General features: G+C 43.3%; 1 protein-coding gene across 2 annotated transcripts; it reads left to right on the top strand.

The window, feature by feature from the left end:
* Positions 1-768: 768 nt before the first annotated feature.
* Positions 769-10581, top strand: LOC101922423 (pancreatic alpha-amylase). 2 transcript variants are annotated; one of them, XM_055815112.1, is made up of 12 exons: positions 769-919; positions 1727-1813; positions 3393-3608; positions 5155-5301; positions 6137-6334; positions 7690-7920; positions 8840-8973; positions 9062-9184; positions 9299-9398; positions 9596-9717; positions 9830-9955; positions 10274-10581. In XM_055815112.1, the coding sequence occupies exons 3-12, from the start codon at positions 3441-3443 to the stop codon at positions 10461-10463; spliced, it is 1539 nt and encodes a 512-aa protein (XP_055671087.1). In that variant the 5' UTR covers positions 769-919; positions 1727-1813; positions 3393-3440; the 3' UTR covers positions 10464-10581. The 2 variants fall into 2 exon arrangements, with proteins under 2 accessions (XP_055671087.1, XP_055671088.1); XM_055815113.1 differs by lacking the exon at positions 1727-1813 and having other exon boundaries at positions 771-919.
* The last annotated feature ends 2492 nt before the right edge of the window (positions 10582-13073 follow it).

Raw genomic sequence — 13073 nt, 5'->3', positions numbered from 1 at the left:
GAGAATCACTTTTGCTTTAATTATTGTCTAGGACACTTGCAACTGTTTCCAGTCTATTCCTTAAATGTATCTCCCTAGTTGATACAAGACTGATGCGAACACATTTGCCATTGTAAATACTTCGGTTTTCTTAGGTAGCTTACATGGCTGCTGTTCCTGTTGTACGACCAAACACTTGAGCCTTGCCGTGCTTACCTGAGTCTTCTCTTCCAGGCTAGCAAGCAGCTTTGGGGTTGAGATCCTTTTATGTTGTGTACAGACAAATATTTAATTTGGTTTTGACTGTTCCCAGAAAAAGAGGCAGTATTCTGATGACAAACTCAGTTTATTTTGTATGACCCAGCCACTCTAGCAACATTAAAGTAGAAAATACTAGCCATTCCACTGTGGCCTTCAAAGATACGGAACCCTTCCTTGTGCTACCACATCTTTGGTCTGTATCTGGATGGAGCTGCTTTACAAAGCTTTGCAACTCAATGTATTGCACATAAAACACGCTATAATAGAGGAAATATGCAACACATTGAGTTAAAGTACAGAGCCAAGGTATTAAAATACTGCATAAAAAGCCAACAAAGTTCATCTTCTATGCAGAGCAGCAGGGTAACAGCGAGGTGGTGCTATACTGAGACACAAATGCTTTAAAAAAAAAAAAAAAGTCTATGCAGAGAGATTTCCTTTCTCGCGTCTCGAGAACAAATTTATTCCGGAATGTGACTATATCTTGAACCAACGTGTCGACACAATCACGTGTACTACAAAGCTCTCGGCTAGCCCGGCTTGTTTAGCGCTGCAGCCGCGCCGGCGCGGGGCTCCCGGGAGCGCCGGCCCCGCCCCGCGGCAGGGCCCGGGCTGATGGCGGCCGGGCCGTGCGCTGGTGCTGCAGCCCGCGGGGAGCGGCTCGGGCTGGCCCCGACACGTACGTACCGAGTGCCGCTGCCGCCGTCGGTGCGGTTACTGCCCGCAGTGCTGGCGAGGGTTTGCGGGGGGGCAGAGCTGCGCCCGGCCGGAGCTGTGTAGGGGGCAGCGCCGGGTCCCTAAAGGAGGTGCCGGAGCGCGAAACGCTGCAGCTCCGGGGGAGGTTCTGTGGGGAGCAACTAGAAATTCACATGGGAACTGTTCCCCTCTAACAGCTTTTTAACATCTGAAGCTTCAGCAGGCCTGTGTCAGGCCTCCTGCAAATCTAAAAATTGCAGCTAGTGTTTTGGACGTAGTCTAAAAATTGCAGCTAGTGTTTTGGATGTAGCAGCTGAGTTTCATACTGCAGAGTTTAACCCAGCGAAGGCAAGCTGACCTGAGTGCTCACGCTGCCCGAGACAGCAATAGCATTCATTCTTCAGAAACAATCCTCTCCAATGTTCCTTGGCTTGCAGCCAGTTGTGCTCTCTTCTATAGAGGAATACAGGCCTCTTAATTTTTTCCAAGTTTCAAAAGCATTTTGAAGCTAGAGCCTTCAGAGTGTGTTAGGGATTTCAGCATCTCCGTTCTCTAGTCATTGCTTGTACTGAAGCCTCAGCAGCCATAAACCATTTCGAAGAAATAAAAAACTGCATAGTCTCTTCAAGCACTCGGCCTTGGAGCTGGTTGGGCCAAAATATATTGTTCTTACTGCTTTGTGTACTTACTGCTGTTAGTAAAAATTGCCCATCTGATAAATGTCTTCTCTCATCAGAGAAGATCAAACTTCCTTAGCTTGCTCTCTGTTAATATATTTTCTTCCTACCAGGGCAAAGCACCATTCTTTCATGAAGATGGGAGCACACATAACAACTGCTTATGACTGAAATTGACACACCTTCCTGAAGAGCTACAAGTAAATAATGCCATTAAAATTATTTTGTTTACAAGCAGAAACCCAAGCTAAATTTACCAAATGATTCATTCTAAATAACTCTGGCTGCCTGTCAAGTACAGTGACAGCTGATAGCAACAGGCTCTGGAATGTAGATTCTACACTTTATAAACTGATGTGTTTGGTGCTTGAATTTGCTCCAAGGCGTTCAGCTCCACTGACAAGAGATACGGATTGTCTTCTCCTTGAAATAAAAATGAGGCTTGTTTTGTAGAAGTCATGCAAGGTTTTACATAAACTTTTGTTTGGGTTTCTGTATAATAGCAGGCTGGAGTTTTCAGCAGTGCATTCCCAACGTGTATTAAGTCAGGAAAGGGTGCAGGTTTCTTTCATATAGCAAACCCAAAGGCCTTTGTGTTCCTGTTTAAACAGTCGGGGAAGTGTTTTGTGTACCCTATAATGGCACCCAGGAGTCTCCTTCCTTCTTTGCCCTGCCTTGTTTCTGTGTTAAGGTAGCTTTTTACAAAGAGTAGATACTTAGAGGAAAGTAACAAGATTCTGTGTTTTGTTATTTAAGGGAAGTAGTAGTTCAGCCTTTCATTTGCAAAAGACCTCCTTGTAGCACTACTTTGTATTATTTCAGGCTCTCTAAATGAACTACTAAATGTGAAGAGTGTAAAATGAGATCCTAAATAGTGTAACAAACCTTGGTAGTTGCTTAACTTGTGGTTTGTTCTAAGTCGTACCTCTTTAAATGAGAAAAAGGAGAGGCAATTTTAATAGGCTTGCCATCTGTGTTCACATATAAGTAAATAAAAACGTGATACGATTGGGGTAGTTCCTAGCCTAGCTGATCATAATAAGGTGATGCAGCTGGGTTTCCTCCTTCAGTGCATTCTCAGAACTCTGTGCCTGGGCACAGAGAAGGAGACGACTTAGTTATAGAGCTTCACGCCACTTGTATCTTCTGCATGCCATTGCACTGTTTTCTCTGGGAGAAGAATATCTTAATGCAAATCGTACAGGTGTACAGAAATTAAACATTTAGCATTTCTGGTTATGAGTCAGTATAGTCACTTCTGTATCTGAGAGATCTAAGATCAGGGCTGTTGTTTGAATGATAGATGTCATGCATATCCCAAGCAACAGACTCGCATATATTAGACCTGCAAAGTATGTGGGGATTTGTGGCAACTCATGATGAGAAACACGTTGCTTCTCCGAGGCCTAAATATACACAAGTTATGGTAACACAGCTTGGAAAAAAAGATGCCTTTCAAGGATCAATAGGAATATAAAATATTGAACATTAAAATAAGAAATAGAATGTCCATTTTGGTTTATGTAAGTACTGCTTTGCCTTTTGGGGTTGTTTTTGGCTTTATACTAATAAAGATACAATTTTGCACAATAGAGAAAGCTTGTATTAGCCAAGATCTGAATTTTAACTTCAGGAAAACAAAGTTACCATTAGTATGAGAGGTTGGTATGGCTTAGCTAGAATGCAGTTCTCAAAATGGGAATCAAGCAAAGTTAAATAAATATGATGCCAGAGAATTTCAAATGTGTATTTTGTAATGTGTACTTTACCCTCCTCCAGGACCACAAACAGGCAGTAAGAAGAGCGCAACCGATCGCAGAGCACAAGATGAGTATCTTTTTTCTGCTGTTAGTTGTAGGAGTTTGCTGGGCACAGTACAGCCCTAACGCGCTCTCTGGGAGGACGTCTATTGTACATCTCTTCGAATGGCGCTGGGCGGATATTGCTCTGGAGTGTGAGCGCTATTTAGCTCCTAATGGATTTGGAGGAGTTCAGGTATGTTTGTTCCTATCAGTAGGTAGTAAAATTGCTGCGTAGATGATAATGTGTTTTTCAGAGAAAATGTTTAATTCACCAAAGGACAGGTACAGAGAAAGAAAAATAGAAATTGGTAATGGAAGTAGTAAATGCTGACAAATATATTCAACCATCACCATGTAGCGTGAATTTATTTCATTGCTCTAAAGTGCATGTTTTCTGCTCTGTGCTGTTACATTTAGATGAATTGGAATTGCATATCGCGGGCTAAATTTTTATTTTTTTTTTTAATACTGCTGTGGAGTAACCTACATTTATCTGCTTGTTATTATTTAAATCTAGGGAAGCTCTTAAGAGCTAGATAAACATAAAATGACTGGGAAAAAAGGGCTCCCAAAGAGAATACAAAATGCCGAAGGTTTTGTGTAAATGCATTTAAAAGGCTGCTAATTGTGTTCACCCAAACTAAAGCACGGTGTTAGAGTAAGCCATTGAGAGACCCTTCTTTGCAGGAACCTGGTGCAAGCAGGCAGAAATTAACTGAACACAAGTTCTTTGATGGAGGTGTGTCAATGTGAATCTGTTCCATCCGAGCAACAGACATGTGTTCCTATGGAACCAGTAACGTCAGGGGTGGGGCTACAGCTGCAGAGCAGTCACCTGTTCAACTATTTCAGTGTCTTTGTCAGATTGCTCAGGAAAAGCTGGTAAGAGAAGTCTGCCTGTCTCTTGTAGGCCAGGAGCCTGCAACCTGGCCTGCGTGAGAACTTTTCCGTAATTTTCAAATGATACATCTTTTCTTTGCAACCTTCTTTCCAGGCACGCAGGCCTGATTGATTTTAAACTGATTTCTCAGACTATGGTATATGCTTGGATATTATTTTAACTCCTGCTGTGACAGGGTCTCAGAAAGAAAGTTTTGTTCAGATGCAGGCTTGCTGAGCTGGGCACAAAGGCATGGCAGCACGAAGCAGGCTGCAGCTTAGGGATCTTGGTAAGAAATAGTGGGGTCAGGCAGTTAGTTATTTCCAGAGATTTGAAGGTAGTAGCAAAACTTTATTGCCTGAAAAGTATCCTGGAAAAAGTCTATAAAAAGAAGTAGTATAGATTATCTGGAAACTGTGACAAGTCTCACATCAAAAATGCTTTTATCCAAAACATTACAAAAATGGGAAGTTGGATCAATTTTAAGGGCAGATTAAGTCTGTTGTTCTGCAGTCAATTTTTAACATGATTCAGGGCTGTCTCTACTGGCCTAGTCCTTCAGATTTCAGACTCTTCTTTAGATCTTTAAGGCCTGCATTCATGAAGATAATAGGACACTCTGTCCATGGACCTCATTTCTAGAGTATGATTCTTACCTGCTGAAGGTCCAGGCCTAAGTCTTTTTTTCCAGCCCACTGCAGTGTAGGTGGAGGATACTGAAGATCTACATGGGTTAGGTATTTTGAGTGGCTTCCACTAAAGGGACCTGATTTTCTATTTTTGTGTTCTTTCTCTAACAATACTGGGGAAACAAACCATATCAGTATCGTGTTACCAAAAGACACCATCTTATTCACAGATTTCACCTCCAAATGAAAATGTTATCATTACTGACCCCTGGCAACCATGGTGGGAAAGATACCAGCCTGTCAGCTACAAGCTGTGCACACGATCTGGAAATGAAACTGAATTTAGAGACATGGTGACCAGGTGCAACAATGTTGGAGTAAGTGCTTGGAAAACCTTCTGGTGTTAACAATGCAAGCACGTAGACAACTGGTAATTTAGAATGGAAGATGTAGTAGCACTGGAGTAAAGATGAGGATTTTTTTTTTTTTCCATAGAATCATAGAATAGTTTGTTTTGGAAGGGACCTTATAAAGGTCATCTAGTCCACCACCACCACCACCACCACCCCCCGCAATGAGCAGGGACATCTTCAACCAGACCAGGATGCTCATAGTCCTGTCCAACCTGACCTTGAATATTTCCAGGGACAGGGCATCTACCACATCTCCAGACAACCTGTTCCAGAGTTTTGACACCATCATTATAAGAAATTTCTTCCTTATATCTAGTCTAAATCTACCCTTTTTTAGTTTAAAACCATTAGCCCCTGTCCTGTTGCAATGGGCCCTGCTAAAAAGTTTTTCCCCGTCTTTCTTATAAGCCCCCTTTAAATACTTTAATACTGGCCCTTGGTGCAGCCATGCTGGCTGTCTCAAATCACCTCCTTGTCCTTCGTGTGCTTTAGCATAGCTTCAAGGAGGATTTGTTCCATGATCTTCTCAGGCACAGAGGTGATGCTAACAGATAACTTCACAGGGTCCTCCTTTGTACCCTTTGTAAAAACGGGCACAATGTTACCTGCATATTTGTTGAGATGTATGTTGTATTACCATTGTTATATGTAAATAAAAGAGTAATATTTTAAATAAAATGATGGGGGAAGAAAGCAAGCAGAGGTAGGGTGATAGGGCAGGAGTTGAGAGAGGGAACTTTAATTAGTGGTGCTGTAGGAAATGGCTTTCTCAAATTAAATTGTGAATACTATTCTCTAGGTACATATTTATGTGGATGCAGTAATCAACCACATGTGTAGAGCTCATGCTGGTGCTGGCAGCCATGCTACTTGTGGGAGCTATTTCAGTGCAAAGACTGAAGATTTTCCAGCTGTGCCTTATTCTGGCTGGGACTTCAATGATGGTAAATGTAAATCTAGAAGTGGAGACATTGAGAATTATCATGATATATCTCAGGTAAACCTAGAACTATACATATATTTCTCATGTACATCTGTTCCTGGGCTGTGGTTTCTTTGCTCCCCTTTTCTGGCAGACCTTTTAAAAAAGAAAACAAAACAAAAACCTCCATGGAAAGCCATCCCAATTGATAACCGAGGTCAGCGTTGCTATCGGGAACACTGCTTGTTAAAGGGATCGCTCTACTTGAGCCAATGGCTCAATTTCAGATTTAGACGAATGTGCTTAGGTACTTTGTAGGTAGATTTAAAGCTTATAAAATCTGTTTAGGGATTATCTTGTGTGGGTTTTTTGTGTTTTAAACAAGATAAAGGTAAGAGTGATTATTTGCCTTTTCGTGTAAATTGGAAGTTGTGTTTGGTTTCAGTTTCAGAGGAGAGAGATTAGGATTGCACAAAGACAAATAATAATGCCAAAATCTTGAAACTGGACCTTCTGTTTCCTCGGAGTCCCTGTTACTCTCTGTCAGATTACGAGGTCAGGACTTCAAAACTACCATAGAATGAAATGTTATTTTTTAAAGATAAGATCCCATCTTTCTTGAATAATGTCTTATGCCTTTCAAATGCATGTGATCTCTCCTGAATCTCGGTTAAGGGGAGAGAGGTTTTGGAGAAATGGCAGCAGAAGGGGAGACTTTAAATGCCGCTGAATTCTTCAGCAGATCTACAGGAGCATCTGTACAGCCTGTTCCTTAGTATGGTTTGCAACATGGGCTGACGCACCTTGCTCTCTCTGGGCAGGTGTGCATAGCCACAGAAACCCCTTGTAAGAGCAGTTAAAAAAAGGCATTTCAGTATATTCAGCGTACGCTTGAAGTATCCTTTTGATGCAAATGGTGCCCACCGTTTTGTATTTAGAGGAAATCAAGGCAAAAAGGGGGCAGAAAACAGGGTTTAATGTTTCACAAGGCTATAACAACTCAAGAATTTTAACAGATTTAGAAGTATAACTTCTAGAGATCTTTCCCACATCAGAGAAGAAATGAGTGCGCTTGCAATAGTGATTAATCTGTTTGTCAATACTCTGGAGTGAGAATAATGTGTCATGTTTTTGCCCTTTGCTTGCATTAAAAAGCTGGTGATAGATTTAATGGTTTGACTGTCTGTTACAATCCTTCAGCACCTACAGCTGTGTAAGCTGGGTGAATGCAGACTTCTTAGCGCTCCTTCTGTGTAGATGACTGTCCAAGGTGATTGTCCAAGGCAAAGTTATGTGTGATGAACAACAGCTAGTGAAATTTTTATTTGCTGTGGCATCACGCAGGTAACAAAATCCAAAACGTCTGTAGAACGCTACTGCGTTTAGTTTATTAGGTGAAAAAAATGTTTAATTTCAGATTTTTTCTACAGGTCCGAGACTGCCGCTTGGTGAGCCTTCTTGATCTGGCCCTGGAGAAGGACTATGTCAGCTCAAAAGTTGCTGAGTACATGAACCACCTCATTGATATCGGTGTAGCAGGCTTCCGAATTGATGCTGCCAAGCATATGTGGCCGGGGGACCTGAAGGCAGTTTTAGACAAGCTGAATGACCTAAACACGAAATGGTTTTCTGCAGGAACTAAACCTTTCATTTACCAGGAGGTAATCTTTTTTTTTTTTTTTTTTTTTTTTTTTTTCTTTTATTTCAGTTGTACTTTACAAACTTCTTTCTTGCAGGCACGGTATAGACTCAGTCCCACATGGGAGGCGATGCTGGGCCGGAGCAGCTCTCGGACTTGTAGACCTGTAGCTTCTAGACCTGTAGCACTTGTTGCTGTGATTTAATAACCATAATATAGAAATACCTAATCTGCCCACAAATGCTAATGGACAGTTATTTTGGACCTTCTGTAACTAAGTCTACCTGGAAATTTGACTTGCTGTGGATTCTGTTGCATCAAAGTTAGTGTAAAAATTCTATTGATTTGAAAAAGAGATGTCGCTGCTCCCCAAATTTTAAGTTCTGGAGAATTCATTGCAACAGAAAGTAGAAATAGTGATTATGGTCTGAAACATGGTTTTCCAATGGCATAGCCTTGTTAGTTGACATTCCAAGTTTGTGTTTTACATTTGGGTAACAATTCCTAACAAGCAGGTAATTGTTGGTTTCCGTCAGCAGGAGGTAAAGTTGCTGGACACATTTTATTAAGTCAATACGTGGCCTGCAAGGTTTAGGGCAAACAGTCGGACATTCTTTAGCTACACGGAGAAATGAGGTTGCCCGTGTGCTGGAAGCAGAGACGTTGTTGGCTACACTAAACGTGAAGTTGGTACGGCCCGAGTCTTAATGATGCGACAGTGATCAATGAAGGTGAGGAGAATTAGGATGGAGATGGAGAACAAGCTCACCGCTAGGCTGAGATCAAATGAAGAAAATAGCTTTAAATGCAGTTTTTCGAGTAAGCCAACTAATGCGTTTAGCTCGAGTAGTGCCTCTTCCTTAAAACAGTGTCTCGGGCAACGCCTTGTACTTGTCTGGTGTTTTGAAGCAGAAAGGAACGCTCTGTCTTTCCTGTACCAGGTGATTGACCTGGGTGGAGAGCCGATCAAAGGCAGCGACTACTTTGGAAATGGCCGAGTGACAGAATTCAAATATGGTGCGAAACTGGGGACGGTGATCCGCAAGTGGAACGGGGAAAAGATGGCGTACTTAAAGTAAGGATGAAGATGCTGCAGCTTATGGGGGGGTACGCTGGGCACACGTGTTGACAAGGCAGCTTTAAGTCTTTGTGTTTTTGGCTAGGAACTGGGGAGAAGGCTGGGGCTTTGTGCCTTCCGACAGAGCCCTGGTCTTTGTGGATAATCACGACAACCAGCGGGGCCACGGGGCCGGTGGAGCTTCCATTCTAACGTTCTGGGACGCCAGGTAAGGGGTTGTTCCTGCCCGGGCGATGCTGCTTGCTTTTCCTCGTTTGTCTATCTGTTCTCTGGCACAGTTTCTCTTTCCACGTCTCATTACTTGTTTTTGTCTAACGAACAGGCTTTATAAGATGGCAGTTGGTTTCATGCTTGCTCATCCATATGGGTTCACGCGTGTGATGTCAAGTTTTCGCTGGCCAAGAAACTTTGTCAATGGACGGGTAAGCTGGTACATGCTGAAGATGCATTCACGGTGAATAAGGATCAGGACGGGGCCAGAGTAGCAGTCTAGTGCATTTAAATTTGTTAGGTGACTTCTCTGTCCCATGTTGGACCTAGCAGATGGCAATTTGATGGTCCATCTAGGTTTTCTCTGCATTTCCAGTAAGAAGTATTAAACTTCTCCTTTTAATTACAGGACGTCAATGACTGGGTTGGACCGCCGAGTAACGCGGATGGATCAGTAAGGCCCGTTACAATCAATGCAGACACTACCTGTGGCAACGACTGGGTTTGTGAACATCGCTGGCGTCAAATAAAGTAGGGACACTGTGGGGGAAAATAGCGAGCAAAAGCAGTTGCTTTTGCTTCCTGTTCCTTCTGGGTTCAGAGCTCTCGCGGGCGCAGTGACAGCCGTTCCTTGCGTTTTCAGGAACATGGTCATCTTCCGTAATGTGGTGGACGGTCAGCCTTTCTCCAACTGGTGGGACAACGGCAGCAATCAAGTGGCTTTTGGTCGTGGTAGTAAAGGCTTCATCGTTTTCAATAATGACGACTGGTAAGTCCGTGGGTGGGACCATGTCCCCAGAGAGGAGCACAGCAGCGCTCATCAGCCATCCCGATGGGGAGGGGAACGTCCCTTTCTCCTGATGAGCGCAATCACTGCAGCTTGAGCCGGAGTCTTTCAATTGCACGCCAGGACTAGAGAGCCAAAATGGGAGCACAGGGAATGAAGCATGGGTTGGACGAGAGAGGTCACACTTTACATTGCCCTACAAAGCGAGGGATTAGTGTCAAGTTCAAAAAGTCCCCTACCCAGTTTGAAATACCTGTTTTGAAATCGGTGGGTAAACAGCGTTTGTTTATTTTCACGTAGGGATCTGAACATCAGTTTGCAAACGGGACTGCCTGCTGGTACCTACTGTGATGTTATTTCTGGAGAAAAGGAAGGCAACACATGTACTGGAGAACAGGTCTATGTTTCCGGAGACGGGATAGCTCGTTTCCACGTTGGTAACAACGCTGAAGATCCATTTGTTGCAATTCATGTTAATGCTAAGTTATAACTTGGGAGAAATACCTTTCTCGACTTGGTGTGTGCATTACTGTTCCCCCATATGTTGTTCACTGGTACTTGAGCCTGAGCAATTCTCTGTATCTAGTGAATTAAAAATGGCAATCAAATTGAAGAGTAATGTTTTTTTCCTGTAATGACTTGGATTGTAACTTTATCACATGATAACTTGTGGCAATGCAGCGGTAGATTTCAAGGCAACGCAGCACTCCATTTCCCCCATCACAGAAACGGAGGGGGGAGATCAAAGAAAGTAAATAACAAGAACCCAAACCAGCACCCGGGCAAGTCAAAATGCAGTATTTCCAAGGCCAATACCTGCACACACATCTGCGTCCCAGAGCAGCCGCGTTGCGGGCACTCAGCAGTGGGCACACAGGCAGTTTGTCTGTTTCTTGCCACCAAGCAAACGCAGGGTCTGGGTCAGCAGAGGAAGCTGGGCTGTGCCGATCAGTTATTCCAGCCTACGTCACCAGTGAAGCCAGTGGGTTGCCTGCTTCACAGTCAGCTTGTGCCTGTGCAAAGCAAACCCACGGATCTTCCACCGTCAGCCCCAACGCCTGGTGCACACCAGTGTTCACGGGGGCTGTTTCGAGGTGTCCGAGAGGCACGCTGCGTGTCCAAGCATCGCTTAGACCTTGTGGCAGGGGCTGAAGCCCAGCGTATTCTTGTCTCCGTGGTGCGTTAGGCTTGCTTAGTGTGTAACATCTCAGGGACTTACGCAGACAGAGCGCAGCCTTGGTGGCTTTCCCAGTGTCACTGTCAGCTATGAGAAAATGCTGCGGTAAACGCGAGAGTGCGAGTGCTGCTTGAAGTCAGCAAGTCTGCTTGTCCCAACATAGTCATTGCGACCCGGTCTGGAGGGCCAGATGGAAGAGTCCCGCTGAGGTTTCTTATTTTTGAGGTCAAGGTGCACTTTTAAGAGCTGATTCTTTTTGTGGTAGGAGCGAGTGCGCACAGGGGGGTGCTGGGGGTGTGTGTCGGCTGCCTGTGTGCCCAAGACCTCGGCATGCCTGGCAAGGCAGTTATGGTGTGGGAGGAAGGGCCCAGGCAGTGTCGCTGGCCCAGAGGCTGGACCTCCCCTCTGCCTCCCCGGCTCGGGGTGGCCAGCAGGGCCTTGCTGAGGGCAGGGAGCCTGCTGGAAAACACAGCCCTGGATCTGCGCACTGGAGCCGTGTCAAAGACAATAGACCCATGTGGCAGGATGTTAAGAGCCATTGCAAACCTCTTGTTTGCCACCAGGGTCAGGTCTGGGAGCCCTCGTGCTCCTTTGAGTATTTTGCCAATGGATGTTTTTTTTAGAGTTACTGTACCCTTGTTTAAAGTATGATTGTATGCTAGCTCTGATTATGACTTTTGGGATTAAGTAATGTCTGAATCAGCCTATCCTCAACATTACAAAACCTCATCCAAGCCCTCAGCTATTGTGGCAAATGATTTAAATGACATACATTGGTCTGAGGTGTCCGTAAATAAACAGGAGGTGCTGAATATTGAGAAGGATATGTCTGTGCCTGTGAACATATGTGGATCCACTTCTCAATTACATTGGCGTACAGTGAATGTTTTGCCTGATGTAGATGCAGAGATCTCTGCATTTAGCTGTGGGATTAAATACAACATGGAGAAGAAGAAATTATGAGACAGCTTCCTTAGGTGTAAGTAAAACTTTGCAGGCCAGATGATCACTCCTTTGAAAGGACCAGACCCGGATTCAGACTTTGGTTTTTGTTCCTTTTTGTATCAGGGGTTTTGGCACATTGCCTTGTAATTTGAGCACAAAAGTGATGAAGAAAGCACCAGTGTCATCCAGAGCAACACCAGGTCTTTCAGATTAGTCATGGAACCTAGGGTTATGGTCAGCTTTACTGTTGATCATTAAGTTTTCACAGAACTTACTACCACTAGCAAATTTTTATCTTTAGTTTTGTCATTTCTATTGCTACTCTTTTATGTCTCCAAGCCTTAATGTTGTATGAAAATTTGAAATCCACTTAAGAAGTTTTTCATGTTTAAAGTAAAGTATTTGCTGAGGCACAACAGGATACCTAGCACATTTGTTGAAGTATAAGATTTTAGCATTTTGTGGGCATTATGCAGTATTTCATTTTCTGTTGCAAAGTAGTGCTCACTTTCATTGGCCAAGCAGAGTGAGTCTGAGTAATGTCAAAACCTGTTATAGGCTGATATTTTTTGTGATATTGCCAGTCTCATGTGTTCCAAAATAATATCTTAAACCCTAGAAAATCTGAGTTTTAAAAGAAAGTAATGGTTTGAATTAGAGTTGGGGTTTTTTTCCACTTTGAGTTTTCTGGGTACACTCCTTGGGTTTATATTTTATTTTGAAATTTAGTATAGAATTTGAATATGGAAAAAGCCCCCAAACCTAACCAGCTACGATCAAGTACATAAAGAGAAATACTTTTATTTTTTAAGGGTATGCCATGTAGCTGATTGGAAGAAACTTGACTACAAGCAAAGGTAAATACTGTCACCTTTTCCACATACTGTCAGGTTATCAACTTGTTTTAAAGTGAATGGAAGAAAGATGATGGATAGTGATGGATTATTTTTCCTTTGGGATCTGTGAGATTTCTCTTCC

The sequence above is a fragment of the Falco peregrinus genome, chromosome 10 (genome assembly GCF_023634155.1).
Source record: "Falco peregrinus isolate bFalPer1 chromosome 10, bFalPer1.pri, whole genome shotgun sequence".
Taxonomy (NCBI): Eukaryota; Metazoa; Chordata; class Aves; order Falconiformes; family Falconidae; genus Falco; species Falco peregrinus.
Note: the sequence above shows the minus strand (reverse complement) of the source record. Positions and strands in the feature narration are given on the sequence as shown.

Bases quoted from the DNA above. Each gene is read 5' to 3' on its own strand.
- LOC101922423 (XM_055815112.1), top strand. From the start codon at position 3,441: ATGAGTATCTTTTTTCTGCTGTTAGTTGTAGGAGTTTGCTGGGCACAG. The intron at 6,335-7,689 runs GTAAACCTAGAA...TTTTTTCTACAG, and splicing joins ATTATCATGATATATCTCAG to GTCCGAGACTGCCGCTTGGT. The intron at 7,921-8,839 runs GTAATCTTTTTT...TTCCTGTACCAG, and splicing joins AACCTTTCATTTACCAGGAG to GTGATTGACCTGGGTGGAGA.